This window comes from Vipera berus (genome assembly GCF_964194415.1).
Source record: "Vipera berus genome assembly, chromosome: 1".
In the NCBI taxonomy this organism is placed as follows: Eukaryota; Metazoa; Chordata; class Lepidosauria; order Squamata; family Viperidae; genus Vipera; species Vipera berus.
Genome location: NC_138202.1, coordinates 279,407,643 through 279,426,577, shown reverse-complemented (window position 1 = coordinate 279,426,577; position 18,935 = coordinate 279,407,643). Strand labels below are relative to the sequence as shown.

The 18,935-nt window shown below is 39.2% G+C and overlaps 1 protein-coding gene across 6 annotated transcripts in view; it reads right to left on the bottom strand.

The window, feature by feature from the left end:
* The window catches only part of MAP3K4 (mitogen-activated protein kinase kinase kinase 4), a 64,338-nt gene that overhangs the window by 32,408 nt on the left and 12,995 nt on the right, over window positions 1–18,935 (bottom strand). For 5 of the 6 annotated variants that reach the window (XR_014024812.1, XM_081315289.1, XM_081315285.1 and 2 more), the window contains exons 2-4: window positions 11,204–11,394; window positions 5,534–6,903; window positions 1,666–1,908 (exon numbers count right to left, since the gene is read on the bottom strand). Coding sequence is in view for 5 of the 6 variants with exons in the window: in XM_081315289.1 (XP_081171415.1) it covers window positions 1,666–1,908; window positions 5,534–6,903; window positions 11,204–11,394 (1,804 nt within the window). In the remaining variant the exon portion in view is untranslated. The remainder of the gene's footprint in view (window positions 1–1,665; window positions 1,909–5,533; window positions 6,904–11,203; window positions 11,395–18,935) is intronic. The other variant, XM_081315287.1, reaches the window with a different exon arrangement.

Sequence of the window (18,935 nt, the reverse complement as noted above, 5' to 3'; positions counted from 1 at the left end):
AAATTCTATAAATATCCGTCATCTTTAAGTTCTGCTAGTCCGTGAGATAAAAGGGGTGATGCAAAATAAAACCCAAATTGGTAGAACAGCTGATTTATTTATTTATTTATTTTATTTTAATCCCATTTATATCCCGCCCTTCTCCGAAGACTCAGGGCGGCTTACAATCTAAAGCACAAATCAATGTGCTTAGCAATAGCCTTCATTCTATGTATATGCCTGCTTATTAGGGCTTTCGCCCCCCCCAAGCGGCATTATTACAAAATCAGCTTATTGCCCCCAACAATCTGGGTCCTCATTTTACCTACCTCGGAAGGATGGAAGGCTGAGTCAACCTTGAGCCTGGTGGGATGCGAACCTGCACTAATTGCAGGCAGCTGGTGTTACTTAAGGAGGCATTAGCCCACTGCTCCACCAAGGCTCATATTCTACAGAGTATGAATCTAAGCCCTCTGTCATCCGTTTTCCATCTTTACAAGGCCTCCTGCTATAATGTTTTTGTCTCATGGAATTCAGCAAGTACTATTATCCCTCTACATTCAGCATTTTTTTAAATATTTGCTTGACTACTGAATACTTGTGGTTTACATTTAAGACCAAAGCAGTTATAATTTGTCAATAACTCAGCCAATCATATATTCAGCATACTACGGAGGATCACAGCAGTATAGTATTGGCTACATTTATTTTATTTTTTCTTGGAGGATACTGATTGTGGATTATTGCTACCATCTATATCAAAATGCCATTTTTGTTATCAGCCTAAAATTTTTTGTTGACTAAATGACATAGAAATAATAGACATTTATTTTTATTCATTATTACTGTTAAATTTATTTGCCCGCCCATCTCGTTTCAAACAACTTTGGGTGGCTTACAGAAAAACATTCACATCCTCAAGTATAAAATGACAATGCGGACAAAATAACATCATTACCCCAAGAGGGGAGATGGAGGAGGGAGCCCAATACATTGGGGGGGGGGAGAGGTGGGATTAGCCCTTAATTAGTTAACCACTTCTAAATATATAAATTAGTCAATCAATTATAACTATATAATATTTATACATATTATGTTGACATTTGTCAACATTTTGCAGCAGGTACATTTTCATCTACAGCGGGGTCTTCAAACTTGGCCCTTTTATGACTTGTGGGCTTCAACTCCCAGAATTCCTCAGCCAGGCATGCTGGTTGAGGAATTCTGGGAGTTGAAGCCCACAAGTCATAAAAGGGCCAAGTTTGAAGATCCCTGATCTACAGCATAATTTCTCCAAAGTAAGAAAACATGTGAATGGTTTTTAATAAAAAGCCATTTTATTTAATTTTGGGGGGGGGAAATAGAGATTACTTTTATGCCCTCCACAGAATCTTCTCTCCTCTCTTTTTTCAAAACATAAAAATCAACATTGACCTAGCTATTCTCCTGAAGCGCTTATCATTCATATACAATTTAGAAGTTGCGTAAGACATATTTTTTTTTACTGTTGATGAAATAGTTATTGGCAAGAGATGAGTATTTGTCACAAGTGATATTCTAGTTCATTATCTTGTGAGCAGCATCTGTGCTACTGGAAAGAATTGTCAATAATGAAAAGAATGTAAATTTTTACGTTCCACCAGCCTAATATTACAGAAGAAAATAAAATAAATATGACAGGCAAACCTGCTTAATACTCAGCAGGGATGGTTCCCCAGCAGGCCGCTGTTCCAATCTTAATTTGAGACACTCGTGGATAACATTGAGAAGAACTCGGCAAAGAACCAGAAAGGCAGGTTCAAAAGATGGCAAATCCATAGATTTCAACTCTTCCCATGATACAGTACTGCATTTTTGATCTGAAGAAGTTGGAGAATTTGACAACTGCACATAATCTGAACATAAAATGGGATCTGGGTACTCAGAAAACTAAAGCAGTAAGAGAGAGAGAGAGAGAGAGAGAGAGAGAGAGAGAGAGAGAGAGAGAGAGAGAGAGAGAGAGAGAGAGAGAGAGAATTTGGGGATTAATTTCTTCTCTTCTTTGGGACAGTACATTTTAGAAACTAGGTATTAACTTTAAAAGCAACTGCTCAAAATACACGAAGCAAAGCCACCTTCTGTTTAAATTGTATCCTATACTTGCAGATAAATGTTTCAAGAAAGCTCTGCTACACAGCATAAGATGCTGATATTCAAAGCATGCTTACCTCTCCTCCCCCTTTTGGTGCCAGCATGGGAATTAGATTGGGACTAAACAACTGGCTGCTCCAGAAAAGCAGCAACATAGGAGTAATCAGGCTTGTAGCAATGATACATAACCAGCATGGTTGCTAGATTGACAAGAAACACATTTTCTAGTACACAACTGGCAGCTTTACTCAAGGAAAATTGTTTTTAAGAGAAATCCATGTGAAATTAAAATGCCAATGAGATAAAGGAATAGATACATCAATTATTTAAAAAAACCAGCAATGTCTAAATGTCTTTAGGCTTATCTTTCTTGGGCCTACATAAGAGGACCACAGGGATGGCCGGTAGCTGCTATTTTCACTCTGGGCTTGGGATGGTATCATTATACAGCATGATGGGAAGTTAAAACAAGAGACCAGTGAACCAGAATACCTGGATAATGTAGGGAAATGCTGGGGAGCTGAGCCCTTGAGGCTCCAGCACATGTCCCAGCAGGCCAGATGTTGAAGGTAAAGATTAATATGAAGAAAGCTCTTGCCAATTTTCACATCCTACTCCATAATAAAAAGGTAAAGGTTCCCCCGCACATGTGTGCTAGTCGTTTCCAACTCTAGGGGCCGGTGCTCATCTCCGTTTCAAAGCCGAAGAGCCAGCGCTTGTCCAAGGACGTCTCCGTGGTCATGTGGCCGGCATGACTAGACGCCAAAGGCGCACGGAATGCTGTTACCTTCCCACTGCAGTGGTCCCTATTTTTCTACTTGCATTTTTACGTGCTTTCGAACTGCTAGGTTGGCAGAAGCTGGGACAAGTAACAGGCGCTCACTCTGCTACACGGCACTCGGGATTCGACCCGCCAAACTGCCGACCTTCTGATCGACAAGCTCAGCGTCCTAACCCACTGAGCCACCGCGTCCCTTACTCCACAATAGTAGGAACCAAAGTACTGATAAAACGTGAAGTTCGTCACCATGCCTATAACCAAAGCATTTGCAAAACATCAGACAAAGGAAACGTTTCCCTTGAACTGGGAAACTTGGTAACTATGGCCTGTTTTCTTCTGGGATATTTTCTGACTGCCCAGTTGAGTCTGCTGTCTGAGGGGAGGGTGGGGCTCTCATCCTAACCATCCCCAACTTTACTTAGCTCCCAAACCTAGTCTTCATTGGCCAGCACTGCCATTCGCTGAGGGAATGAAAATATACAGAGAGAATTGCTATAAAAAAAAGAGAAGCAGACTTACCGGTCTTAAGAGTGTTCTCCAACTATCATGTCTAAAAATTTAAATAAAAGTAGGTTTTACCCCAATCCCAGGAACTAAGGATAAATTACTCTGCAATATGGACCTAGTCAAAACCTTTTCAAAGAAAAATCCCAGTCAGATCCCATAGAATTTTGTTTTCCTAAATATTTTCAATTCTTTATAAAAACAAGACAATAGTTTAACACTCTGTAAAGTTGTTAAAAACCACACAAGTTAAAATAACCCGCCTTTATCCACATTATCAAAATATGGAATGAAATAGATCAGATACCAGGAAACACAATTCAATTATTAGGTCTTTGGAGGAATTTACATAGAAAGGTAGCAGCATTTTTTCTCCACCTACAACATTTAGAGGTTAAAAACTCTGCTTCAAGACACTATTTCCTTTATGATAGTTTCAGTAGAATAATTCTACTTTATGGTTGGTTTGAAATTACAACGCAATTATTAAACTTAAAAAAAGACAAATTTGCAAGACAAGGTATAACAACACATTCATCATATATATGGAACTTTATATGATAATCATGTAAATTATACAATATAAATATAATATTTGAGTTTTATCATTAACAAGAAAAGAACTGTTAGACTTCTTCCATATCAAAATTATTCCCAGGAATCTGACACTGATATAACATTTGAATGCACCCTCTACTCATCCAACCTGTAGGCTATATGCTGGAGAATTTCTGAAACATGTGAACCCCCCCCCAAAATGTAATGAATGAGGATGGGTTTTGGGGAGTTAAGAGTGCAAGACAAGACTGGGATATCATAAATTCAATTCTCCTGAAAATCATTATAATAACTGGAAGATTTTGGTTAGCTACTCTCATCCAGCATAAATCTTCTTCACAAAATTCTTGTGAGAATAAACAGGAGAGAAAAAAAGTAGGCAGTCTTCTAGAGCTACTTGGAGAAAGAGCAGGATATAAATATGGTAATATATAACATTTTATATTAATTATTTTGAATGTTGAAAACATCCTAAGTGTATTTAAAATATTCAGTTTACTGTTATCTTAGCTCTCACAGGACTTCCTGGCAATTTTTATTCCTTAAATTTCAGAAGGATTGGAAAACTTGTTCTTTTTTTCATTTTGTATAAAATTATGTTTCAGTCTAAAGAATATCCTTTTTCTCCCACAATCAACATATCAGAAAACAATAAAGTTGCGTAGATAATATTCTGTGAAGATACCATTAAGAAAGGAGGAAGAAATGGGAAAAATTGAATATCTAGTGCAGTGGCCCCCAACGTTTTGGGCATCAGGAACTGTTTCCATGGAGAGAGAATTTTCCCCCGGACTAGAGGGGGCATGGTTTCACGTGCTGCCTGCATCCCGTGGATGGGGTTTTGCTTGTTTGTGTGCAGTCCAGTTTCTGGCATGACGTGGACCGCTGCCAGTCCACGGACCAGGGATTGGGGAACCCTGGTCTAGTGTATCCCCACTATCGTTTAACTGTCAGGAAATTAATACAAGTAGTCCTCGACTTATGACCACAATGGAGCCCAAAATTTCTGTTGCTAAGCAAGGCAGTTGTTAAGTGAATTTTGCCCCATTTTATAACCTTTTCTGCCATAACAGTGGCTATTAAGCGAATCATGCAGCCATTCAGACAATATGGCTTAGTCCATTGACACTGCTTGTCCGAAGCCGGCTAGGAAGGTTACAAATAGTGATCATATGACCCCGCAACAGTGCAACTGTCATAAATACATGCCTGTTGCAAAGAGCCCAAATTATGATCATGTGACCAAGAGGCTGCTGCAAGGGTTTGTAAAGTGTGAAAAGCGATCGTAAGTCACTTTTTACAGTGCCATTGTAATTCTGAACAGTCACTAAACGAATGGTTCTAAGTCAAGGACTACCTGTACAGGCTGTGCCATGCCAGACACAGAATTGACAAGGAAAGACCACATATATATTACATACGTTTCTCCTGATATGTCACCATTATTAAAGTAAGTCAACATGGTTCAGCATGTCTCAAACTATATATACATTTCACATAGAAAAACGTTTTGAAGAAAAACACAGCTTAAAAGGACTATTGCTTAAGCATTATCCATTCCACCTGCCTCCCCAAACCTACCTCCAGCTGCTGATCGCTCTTTATCAATGCCATTCGGGCCCTCTGCAAGGAGCCATGCATTAACTTGTGCAGTCTCAAAATGAGCTTCCTCAACCCCATCTGTTTCAGTGCTTTATCTACAAATGGCCTATAAATAGAGGTCAAACAATGTCTGCTGCAGCCTATCTCTCCGCTGCACTCTGTAACTGGCCAGCAGGTTGGGTCATCTTCAGATTCAAGCCTATCAAGCTTTCTTGACAAATGGTCCTGTGCCTCAAAATCAAAATTATTTCGGATGGCTTGTCTAAGTTCCTCCACATTCTCCTCAGAGATTTGTTCTTCATCTTCACTTTCCTCTGTGTACGCACCTGAGGTTACCCTATCATCATCGTCGTCTTCGTCGTAAACTTCATCCTCTAGATCGTTGTCCCTGAACGAACGAGGAGAAGGGATTTCAAACACTGGCCAGCCAATGTCAGAAAGATCTTTGATGCCCAAAACAGTCCCCATAATCCTTAGTTTCTGATTTAAATCTTTTGTAATGTTTAACCAAAGACAAAGTGCCTGCACTCTGTCCTGAAAATCCCTTGCAGCATATTTTTCATAGTCACTTTGAAGGGCCTTCAGAGATGGATAAAGTGCTTCTACGTATTCTAGCAGCTCCATTATCCGCTTTACCTGTTCAAAAGAGACCCGCTGGCGATGGAGGTGCTCGTGATAGCTTGAGTAGCCCATTACATTAGCTCCATGGGCTGCTTTACATTGTCTTGCCGACGTACCGTTAAGACTAGCTCCATTTCCCACACAGGAGAGGTTCCGATAGTTTACCTTGAAAGTAAAAATTTCATTAATAATATCAGGGATGGCTTGACGAGCTGTGTACAAGAAGAAGTCTTGGTCCTTAATAGTCCGCCCTGCGTGCCACGCCTGCAGCTCAAGCCAGATTAGTTCGTTGGATCGGTTTAATTCAACAGAGGAAGTGCTTTCCTGGCCTTTCTGTTCTTTGTCCTTTTTCTTGGAAACTGAGGTAAGCTTTAACAACAGCCGCAGGGTCTCAAAAAATTTTAAGCGGTCTGCTGGGTAATCGGTACGAGACGTCTGGCGTGTAGTTTTGGCTATAGGCACGGGTACAGATACTGGAGGCTTAGCATTGCTGCAGCCAAGGCTGAGGTAAGGCTTATTGAGATCAACATCCGGAATTGACTTTTTTGGTAAGGATCCACTGACCGAGTCCAACATGAACGAACATTGTACGTTTTTCTTATGATCCCTCTCAGTTGTCCTTAAGGTGGCTCGGAGCTTTTTCCCCTGCTTATAGCTCTGCTCTTCTGGGTTCTCGGAGATTTTAATATTATCTTTGTTAGGCAGCTGGTTGGGCGAGCTCATTTTCTCTGAAATCATAACACAAAACACATTTTTTTCACATTAAAGAAAAAAACACCTACTTATACTAATTTTATTTACTTCTTCCACTCCATAAGTGTTCAGTTCTGTTGTATGCTAAATATACATGACACATCTATGACAGTCCCTTAAAATTATGTGAAAGGTTCAGAACCTAATAGATTTCATACATAACTGAAATGCCACTCAAACTCTCTGCCCATGTTTTTAGGTCTAACGTCACAGTTTATGAAACACTGGAACAAAGGCTTCCAATAGAAAACCACATTGATGTCAAACATATCATAACATCATGTGAATTATGCAAATTGTGTAATTTGGCTAAGTCAAATCATGATGCAGATGGTACTACAGTACAGAATGTGCACTATTTATGTGATGACATCATAAGACATGTGACATCATTCTCCATCTGCATTCCCTATGATATCCATACAGTACAGATTGTTAGCTGGTACTTAGCTGTGCCCACAAATTAAGATGATAAAATGTCTTAGTAGTTATGGGAATGGCAACAGGATAGTCATATCCCACTCATTCAACCATAACACACTGATGCTTCAGCAATTACATCTAAAGTTATCTGCAGGTTTGTGAAACTCTGAATTATTAGGTTCCTGTCATTACAAAACCACATGCCAAATTAACTTTTCACTTAAAACTTCAGTTTTTTTTTGTTACTGCTATTTTTAAACAATGAGATAAACCTCAGTTATCTGATTTAGTTATCATAATTTCTGTATCTCTTCTTATTATGCCTTCCTAGTCATTCAACTTAAACCACAATCTAACATGAGAATGAAAAAAACCATATTTTAGAAATGACCATGAATGTGTAAGTAATAATAATTGATAACCACACCAAAGAGCTCTTTGAATCATACTTCACTCAAAATTCAAGGCACACTGAGTCATTTTGTACCCAAGGGCATTATAATTATAGTGTGGAACTTTTAAAGTAACAGGGCTAATGGAAACATTCAGTTGTACTAATTGTAATTCATAAGAAGTGACTTCTCATTACAATGATCTCTTTTACTGTACATAGCAGCTGGAACCAATGACTAAACAGAAGTCTTCAGAGCGTAAGCCTTGATGGAATGGAGGCGAGTCACAATTTTTCTTAAAACTCCTGATTAAATCTTTCTAAAAATCTATACACTATTGCATAAGATCTAAAATGCAAAAATAATTTCATTGATGCATAATTTCATTCAAACTGATGTAATATCCCCTTGGCTGATTTTGTAGATCCATTTCGGTTAATTTAAGCCTGGTCTTTCCATTGAGGCTAACGTAATAACCCTTAATCATCTTAACCTCTCTTAACTGAGAGAAAGAACATGAAGGGTGACTGATGATTCTGTTGAACTTCTCGGTGGCTTTTGAAATACTGATCATGATGTCCTTCTGGAGAGGTTGTCCAAGTTAGATGAAAGGGAACTGCTCTGCATGGCCCTGCTTGTGAACCATAGCCATCTGCTGAAAATAGTGCTGCAGGATTCTGCAAGGTTGCATTTTATCCCCCATGCTGTTTCCCATCTACATGAAGCTGCTGAGTGAGATTATTTGGAGATTTAAGAATAAAGTGTCATCACTTTGCTGATGACACACTGTTGTCTCTTTTCATTAGCTTCAGGTGAAGCAGAAATATTGATTCGGTGCTGGCCACAGTAATGGGCTGGATAAGGGCAACAACTTCTGTCTGTCTTGTCTGTATGTCCAGCATTTTTGGAACCTTATTCTGGAAAGGGCTCTACAACTCTTAAAAGATCAGTTTCACATTTTGAGTATTCTTTTGGTCACTAAAGATCCAAGTGTCCTCTGTAGTACAAAGTATATTTTACCAACATAGGTTGGTAATGCATACAAACTATGGACCTTATAGCTTTTCATTTAGATTACTATTATGTAATACTAATAGAATTACCCCGAAAACAGTCCAGAAAGTTAATACAAAATATGGAAGTGAAAATTCTGACTGCAACTTTTCTGAGGGGAAACTATGAACATATTATATATGGTTTATTCAGTAACTCCTGGTTCATATACAGTCAAGGTGAAGGTATAAACTATCAGTCCATTCATAGCTTAGGACCACAGAATCTGAAAAATCCCCTCTTTCCTTGTGTCCCTTGGTATGAAATTGATCATACTAAGACATTCTATTGTTACTGCTCTTCAGCAACAAGATGTGGTGTTTTCCTGGGAGTTACACTTTTCAGTAATAGCCTGCTGATTCTGGCATGTTGTCCCTAGTAAGTAACCCTGGAATTAACATTACTATCTATTCATTATCAGAGAAAGATTACTTTATTATATGACAATATACTACATTTTCATCACGAGCTGCATTGGCTTCCGGTTGCCCTCCGGGTGAGATTCAAGGTGTTGGTGATGACCTATAGAGCCCTTAATGGCATGGGTCTGGATTATCTTCGGGAGTACCTGCTGCCAGCATCAACTTCCCATCGTCCTGTGCGCTCCCACGGGGAGGGCCTCCTCAGGGTGCCGCTGGTCAGGGAGTGCCGGCTGGCGGCCCCCAGGGGGAGGGCATTCTCGGTGGGCGCGCCTGCCCTTTGGAATCAGCTGCCTGTGGAACTCCGGATGGCCCCCGAACTTCGCTCGTTTCGCCGGGACCTAAAAACCTGGCTATTCGAGCTTGCCGGCCTGGACTAAGGGTTTGGGTTTTTAGTTTTTAATTTTCGGGTCTATTTAATTTAACTCTATTTTAACTTTGTATATTGTATTGTTTTAATTGCCCTGTAAACCGCCCTGAGTCCTTCGGGAAATGGGCGGTATATAATAATAAATAATAAATAAATAATGCCTTGTAAACCCATATAAATGTATCTGTATCTACAAAATGCTTGTTCTTACTATCCTGTCCTTCTACATAACAACTACAGTACTAAGTGTTATGAATAGTTAGCTGGACAAATCTAGTTTAAATCTTACCACCTTAGCAGGTAGCCATGCTCTTGGGATAATATAACACTGATCTATTTTCAGGACAATAAAATGTGGGATATTTTTAAAGTTCTAAATCCTTTTATGAATCTCTTCTACAATAAAAAGCAGCAGATAAAGAGAATTATTTAATAAACTCATAATTTCACTACACCTGAAATTCTGCTAAGATCCTACACATTTTGTATAGCATGAAGAAAATTCCTAGCTTTTGACAATATTCATATATTTTGCAAAGTATGTTGTCAATACTAATATAGCACAAGCAGACTGACGTAATAAAAGTTTTACTTTTTTTTTTGGTCCCCTCAAGTCATGGCTGATTCTTGGTGATTATTCCTGGTGGATAAATCCCTGCAATTTTCTTGACATAATTTCAGAAGTACTTTGCCTGCTTCTAGGGCTAAAAGGGGTATGACTCCCCCAAGGTCATCCAGCCACTATCCTAGGTTCTACCTCAGTGCCTTTACCACTCCACCAAACTAGCTCTCAATAAAAAGACAATTATACTGTTATTTAGAGAAAGTGAAAATAACATTTTGCAAAATAAAAACTCAGTAGATGATTTTATTTCCATGGGAATAATCATGCACATCTGTCAAAATAATAAATATTCATTCAAGATACATGACTTCTCCCTCTGCACTATCTTGCTTACATAAGCCCATGCAGATCTATAGAGCACCTGCCTTGCTTAAAAAAAGATAAAACAGTTGAATCGTTCAGAGCGGTAAAAATATCCTTTCTCTGTATCAGACAACCTTGGACAATCATTGCCTGTCAGAATAGATAATACTAAGCTAAACAGAAAACTAGACAACCTTGGGATAAAGAGACTATCCACAATGCTCTTTTCTTCCCCATTTCTAACTGCTCTTAATATACTTGGTAATGAATTAACTTCTTAATCCTGCTGCTCTGCTGTACCAGTTGTATTGCAAAAGAGCAGGTAATGAGACAGAAATCTGAGGCTCTTTGATCTTCCCAATAATGCTTAGCCATTCTGTATCAGGAGAGGCAGAACAGCAGGTTCCATGGATGTAAGCTTGGCTATTCATTCTTCCTCAAATGGAAAAAAGGGGAATGGTAGATTTCTGCACTTTCAGCAGAAAGGAAGAGGCTCTCATCAATTATTCTCCCTCCTTCCCTCCCTACAAGAAGCAGCTCATTTCTCAATTTTCTCTGCATTGGATGAAAGTTTCCACTTTATCTGTCTAGGTATAAACATACTGGGAAAATGTTAGATTTCAAGCAGAACACCAAGTTGCTCACTGCTGACTTCTTTAGTTTTTGCAATCTTGAAAAATTCTTATGTACCTTTCGAAGCAGAGCGATTGTTAACTTTGCCAATGTTAGTTTTCAGATGTTTTGTTGACAGGCGTTTCATCTGCCGTGGTGTGCTAGGGGGGGAGGTTCCATAGAAAGTTTCAGTATTTGCTTCATCAGATAAGTCTTCAGTATCAGATTCAGGTATCTTGCAAGTAGCATCTTCAAATCTGCACTCGTGCCTAAGTATAAGCAATGAAAGAAATTAAGAATTACAGCTTTACAATCCCTGCCCCCCCCCAACCTACCCAAATCACATGTTTTCATCTAAGTGTCATGATCTTTTTGTATCTTTGCCATTCCAGTAAGTTACATAGCAGCTTTTCTAAAGCAGTTGGGGTTTTTTTTCTCTCTCAAATATATCGCTTTTATATCTTTGGTTGGAAAACCTTGTAGATTGAATTTTTTTAAAAGTAGCCCCCATGATCATTTAACAGGACAAAAAAAAATGTATGTACAAACTTGTAGAATTGCCAGAATTACATCATAAAAAGTGACATGTATACATGTATAAAAAGTGAACCATGCAATAGCACAAAGAATTGTGCATACACGTTGAAATACTTTATGCATAACCCCATTACACAGCATCTGTAGAAAACTTTTGTCAAATGTGCATTGTAATAAAGCACTATCCCTTGCATGTCTGCTTGCAGTTATCTAAGGTAAAGGTAAAGGTTCCCCCGCACATGCGTGCTAGTCGTTTCCAACTCTAGGGGCCGGTACTCATGTCCGTTTCAAAACCGAAGAGCCAGCGCTTGTCCGAGGACGTCTCCGTGGTCATGTGGCCGGCATGACTAGATGCCAAAGGTGCACGGAATGCTGTTACCTTCCCACCGTAGTGGTCCCTATTTTTCTACTTGCATTTTTTTTACGTGCTTTCGAACTGCTAGGTTGGCAGAAGCTGGGAGGAGTAACAGGTGCTCACTCTGCTACGCGGCACTCAGGATTCAACCCGCTAAACTGCCGACCTTCTGATAGACAAGCTCAGCATCCTAACCCACTGAGCTACCGCATCCCTTACTGCAGTTATCTACCTGAGTATATAAAGGGCAAAGTTTGCATTGTAACCCTATGAGGGACATTTCATCATTTGATCCTTCTTCCACCAATTATGTGGACACCAATGCCATATTAACTGGTGAGCAAGCCATTAACAGGCCATTAATTTCTATATACATGTAATGCAGATTTCTTGTCTCACTGAGAAAGGTAACGCACACATATTACGAAGACCACCATTTTCTATAAACTTAAGAATGTTTAAGGTATGTTTCTACAGAAACAAATTTGTGGTTTTACAGCTGGAAAAAAAATACTGTGGGAAACCTTTAGAGAGGATTTCTACAAAAGGAGTGAAACAGTTTTTAAGAAACAGTTTTTACTTACATGAAAACATTACAAATTTTGAATAGTCTCCAGCATTGGAGAATTCCAATTCCCATGTATATCAGTGCTTCTCTAGGGAACCCTCCTACTACATAAAATTTACCTCAGTGCAGTATCAGGGCCTCAATTGGCCCTGTACTGAATTACAGGTAGTAACAGTTAAACCAGTAACTAGATGGGTTGGTATTACGGTAGATTGTATGAACTTCAAAGACCCTTCAAAGTTAAGAATACAAATAGTCCTCAACTTACAACCACAACTGAGCCCAAGATTTCTGTTGCTAAGTGAAACAAGTTGTTAAAATGAATTTTGTTTCAATTTATGACCTTTCTTACTACAGTTGGTAAGTGAATCTCAAATATTTTCCTGCCACTGTTCGGAAGGAAGGAAGGAAGGAAGGAAGGAAGGAAGGAAGGAAGGAAGGAAGGAGGGAGACTAGAGGATCTGAGGGAAGTCCTGCCTTAGTCCTGCCCTGCTGCCCTTTCACCATCCCCTTGCCCCCTCCTCCTGGCCTATCCTGAGGGGGTCTCCCATCCTATTGCTAAGAATGCTTTGGTTACAAAGCCGGCTGTCCTCGCATGGAGAGGGAGTGGGCCTCCCTTCTCCCTTTGCCCTCCTGCATCCACCATGAGCAACCCGGCTAAGGAGAGTGAGCACAGCAGCAGCAACCTTGAGGAGGAAGTAAGCGCAGCTGGGCACCCCCTTGGGGAAGTGGGGCTGGGCTAGGTGCCGCAGGAGCTTGAGGGCTGGGCTGGGCGTTTGACCTCTGCTGCCCAGGGCTCCGGGCAGCCTGTGCCACTGTCCATCCCCCCCTTGCATGGCCTGAGAGGGACAGTGAGGCTCCTCCAGTGGACCATGCCCTAGCACTCACTCTGGTCCCACCCCCCCTCTGCTGGAGACCCTCGGATCTACCTCAGTCCATGCCCACTCAGTAGGCCACACCCACCCCAGCCATGCCAACTCAGTAGGCCGCATCTACCACACCCCACCCGGCCCCCCGAAGGCAACCACAATGCTGATGTGGCCCTCAATGAAATTGAGTTGGAAACCCCCTGTTCCAAAGGATTTAAAACATCGGATATGAAAGTGATTGCTACCCTGACATAATCAAGGTTTCTTGGAAAAATCCTTAGCACTTCTGTGATGTGATCATGGGGGCATACGTGTGGCTGTGCACATGCATGCGCATACACAAAAGCATGCACACAGAGTTAGAAATTAAATCGATCCAACTCATATGAAGAAAGATTAATGTCATTTTGGTCTAAATCTCATACTGTCTTTAGTCATTTCTAAAATAACAGCCAACACAAGATAATGGCAAAATGCTAACAAATGTCCATTTCTAAACCACAGCTGCTCCTGTTTTACTGCAACTACTGTCATTGGCTTAGTAGCAGAAAAAATAAAGCCCAATACACAAATGGAATGGTATACTTTTCCCGCTGTACTTCTTGTGGCTGAGACAAGAAAAGCCATGCTTGCCTACATTCCAAATTCCATGTATTTAAGTTAAAACAAGATGTTAATTTCTGGGAGACAATACTAGGCTCTATCAACTACAAAAAAAGCCATGAAGCTATAAATATTTAGCACATTATCCTGAGTAGTTGCAGAATTTTAAATGAGATTAAAATGCAGTCAAGATGGGATACAAACAAGATCTTCACAGATGTAGAACTAACTAAAATTGAAACATTTTAGTAATATAAATGGCATTATTGCATCTTTCAGTAAAATAATCACCTCAAATTACTAAACTTACATTTTATTCAATGATTCAATGAAATTATTCAAAAGCAGAATTTCAACAAAAATAAGGAACACTACAGTATATTATGCATCTAACACCCATTTAAAAAAGAACAAATGTAAGGAACAAGAACTATTTACCTGAAGGAAATATTGCAACAATTTTTTAAAAATTACTTCATCTTTTAACCGACAGAGAGAAAACATTGTTAATTTGTCTAGACCTCTTAAGGAATTTTAAATAATTAATTTTGATGATTAAAAGCATAACATTTACTTTTAATTCTTAAAATTAAAATATTTTGGTTATTTAGATAAGCATTTATAACATAGATATATATCTTTAAATAAATCTAATGTAGCAGGAGAATAACTCTCTCCAAGAACCAACATTAATGTAATGTTAACTGGTAAATGACTATAATCCTTCCAAAATATCACTACTGACATTTGAAATATTATTACATTTAAGCCAAGAAAAACAGCTAAAAGAGCAACTTGTTTTATGTACGAGGTAAAAGGAACTGATTTGTAATGTCACCATCTGTCAAACTAATGAATAAGGGAGAAAAATGTACCTCATCCATCATAATAAAATCAGTTCAGAAGTAATAAGAATCTGTAAGCACAAAGCATATCTGCAGCTGAGAAACAGGTTGATCTGAAATAGAAAGATGTTTGTTCTAAAGGAATTACCAATTAACCCAGAATGAGAATAGACATTCAGCAAGTTATCTTTTATTCCAAACTTGGCTAGTCAACCCAATGCTAATATCTGCAAAAATGGGAATGAAATTTATTTGGCTTGCATTTTCAAAATTGCAGAGCACAAAATACTCCAACATAATAAATAGTTCAGCCCTGAGTCTTGTCTCTTTTGGTGTTCACTCCCCTCTACTGTAACATGGAGGAAGATATTTTTTCTGGTCTCTATCCCTTAAGGAATCTCATCAGCAGGGATCCAGAGATCAGATTTAACCTCTAAGATCCCCAGCCCTATTATTTTTGCAAAGCCAATAAGATTTGCCTATTCTGGAGTGCGTTTGGAGTCTGATGGAATTATTTTTATTTCTCTTGCTGAGGATGGTGTTATGGATGATGTAATGCATGTGGAATGTTATTTAACTATATTATCTTGCTTATACTGCTACATTTATTTTAATGTTTCTTCTATTTAAGGTTTGTAAACCACAGAGACCATTCTCTTTCTCTCTCTATTTCATTGTAGGGATTTTTGTGGCTGTTTTCAGTTGAGAGCAGTTTGGGTCATAATATGGCTAAGTACTGTGTTTTCCCAAAAGTAAGACCTACCCCGAAAATAAGCCCTCGCTTGATTTTGGGGGTGGTGGTGAGCCTAATATAAGACCTACCCCAAAAATAAGCCCTAGTTTTGGGGCAAGGCGCACGCCTAAAAATCAAGCTAGGGCGGGAGTGGAGCTTACCGTTGCAGCCAGGCCTCCCCTGGATTGACATTTGCTCCGCTGGCCCACTTCTTCTGCGGCTGAAGGAGCAGCTTCATTCTGCAGCTGAGAATGGAGCTCGGGCCTGCATTTCACCGTCAGAGGCCTTTCTGGAAGGCCTGTGCAGCCGAAAACCGAGCTATGTATCCGTAGCTCGGTGTTCGGCTGCATAAGCCTTCCAGAAAGGCCTCTGATGGCGAAATGCAGGCCGGAGCTCCATTCTCAGCCTCAGAATGAAGCTGCTCCTTCGGCCGCAGAAGAAGTGGGCCGGCTGGGCGGGGCTTTCAGTGCCGCCACCACAAGGTGAGTGGAAAAGACCTCCCTTCCCCCCCCCCCCGAAAATAAGACCTGGTGCCTCTTTTGGAGGCAAAAAAAAGACTGAGTCTTACTTTTGGGAAAAACAGTAAGTCATTTTAAACAGTTTCTGTTGCTATATATCCAAATTAACTCCAAGAGATCTGTGCAATTATAACCTACAGTCAAATACTCTATTTCTGAGAAAAGTGATTGAAAAAGCATAGCTCCAGATGCATCTTGATAATATCAATTATTTGAACCCATCTCAAATGGACTTTCAGCCAGAATATAGTACTGCAATCTATGCTAGAAACTAAATGTGGGAAGTAAAGCCCTGTTAATTTTTATCTCACGAAATTTCAATATAATTTAGCCATTTGCTCTACCTGGAAAGACTGCGTCTGCTTGCAGAACTGTGTCACTAGGGTTCCACTATTTAATGTCTAAGCTTGTCGATTGTGATATCCTATAGAATTCAGCTTGACTCCCATGGTAACAAATACCTACATAAAATCACAAGGAAAAATAATTCAAAGCTTTGTAAGGTAATGATAATCAAGCCTGCTACAGCTACCATTCAACTTCAAGGAGTTAATCTGTTTTCCAAAATATGCAATAACGTATCTAATGAGTTAGATGAAACTGAAATTAAATCAGCACTCTGAGATTTATCTTATTTTTTTGATGGAGTTGCAGTTCCATCTGAAAGAGCAGGTTTTCCATCTAGAAATGCCCTTGATGATCAGCTGTCATTTAATTCACAAATAGCAACTATGGAAAGCTGAATATTTGCACAATTACAGCTGTCCTAGTTGCAGCTGTTTCTTACGTTGAATGGCTTAAGGAAAAGTTATCCAAGAATTGATTGCATCCTATTCTACCTTTTATTGTCATTTATTGTCAATATTGTCATCTCTATCAGGTAGACGGACCAACAACACTTTATCTTCATGTGAATTAAGGAGGGGTCTGTCTAAGACATTTTCTCAAACTAGTTTTTTTGGATTGGTCTTAAGCCAGTTAACTGATCATTAGGTTAAACAGGAACTGCAATTAGTGAAAAGTGTGGTAGCTTGGTTACCTAAGAGTGGTAGCAAAGAGATAAGGTACCTATCAGGAAAAAATTGCACTAGTTGATCATTATTTATCAGGCGCAGTTTAAGAATTTGCTAGTAAATTTTAAACCTCCAATAATGTAGAGTTTGAATATCTAAAAGACAGTTTATAAATCTGTCCAAATCTGCAAGAAGACTGTTTCTGAACTGTTCCTCTATCACATGTTCACTCACGAGGTCTTGAGAGGAAGGCTTTCTCTTCCACCCATGCCAGATTATACATGGCAGTCGCATTTGGTGCCCATATTCTTTAGGTGTGAAAAATCTGTGAAGGTATATCTCCTTTCCTCAAACATTTTCAAACTTTCTGTACCTCAACCATTATTAATCGATCTTTAATAATCATTTTAAAAGGAAGGAAGGAAGTTCCCCTGATCCAGGATAGATAAGATTAAAAAAAATTCTGGAGGCAATTAAACTTTTTTTCACTGTATTACTGAAAGTCAGCTTGATGTAGTATTTCAAGGCATCAGATTAGAAACCAGAAGGTTGAGTTCTAGCCCTGCTTTAGCCACAAAACCAGTGGGTGATTTAGGGACAGTCTCTCTTTCTTAACCCTAGGAAGAAGGCAATGGCAAACTACTTTCAAGAACGTTGCCAAGAAAATTGGAGAGACTTGTGTAGGCAGTAGTCAGACTAACCCAGAGCCAGAGCCATTTTGTACACACACATGAAACAATTTTTGAGTGTTTGATAGACTCAGAAGGTGACATGGTTTTAAAAAAAAGTCAGTAAAAATGTAGTCCCATAGTCCTAAGGTAATTGGGAGTAAGGTAATTTAAGATAATTGGGACTGGTAGCTCCACTGCTAAGTGACACAGTTGTAGAGTGCAACATGTGACTGCACCAACTTATAATGGCAATTCTAGCAGTTACAGTTGCAGCTTGTTGTGTTGTTAAACTCAATGTCATGTGTCATTTACAACCTCTACTAGCTTGTCCATGGACTGTCAGAAGCTGGAAATGAAGGCCACAAATAGTGATCATGTAAATGTGAGATGCTGTGACCACTGTAGTTATTAGCTGGTTGCCAAGCGCCTAAATTGAGATTGCATGACCATAGGGACACTCAACAGTTACAATTTTGAGGACCACTAGCAAGTCTTCATTTCTCTTCAAAACATCAGAACTCTTAGTTCTTTCTAACAAGTGTAATTAGAAATTGATAAATACAAAATTTGCCCTTAATAGATTTCCAACATATTTTGAACTTCGCTATAAAACAATTTATTTCAAACCCTTACGCTCATTCTTCAGCCAAAAGGCTTCCAGATCCAGAGTAATAAAAGTAAGAAAGTCCTTGCCATTAGGTCCACAAACTTAAAAAAAACACCAAAAAACGAGATGGAACTTAATATTGACACTGAGGGAAAAGTGAAATTTGACATTGTTTTTAAGTCTTAATGTTTCTAAGTTCTTTAGTGACCAGGGTTCAATGCCCAGGAAAACATCCTTTTCTTGATTAAAAAAGAGGCCTTGAAGGTTCTCTAAGAAAGAGCTTCTTAGCAAAGCCAGGGGGCAACTGCAATCTTCAATTAAGGTTAAGCAAGAACCAGCTCTCCAGTAAAACCAGCAACTGTTTTTTTTCCCCACCGGTTTCCATTTCTTCTGTTGTTCTGAACATATTTAATATTTCAAATCAACAGATCTGGGGATTATCAAAAAGCTAGTAAGATTTACAGCTACAATTCTGCAAAAAAAAAAAGCAA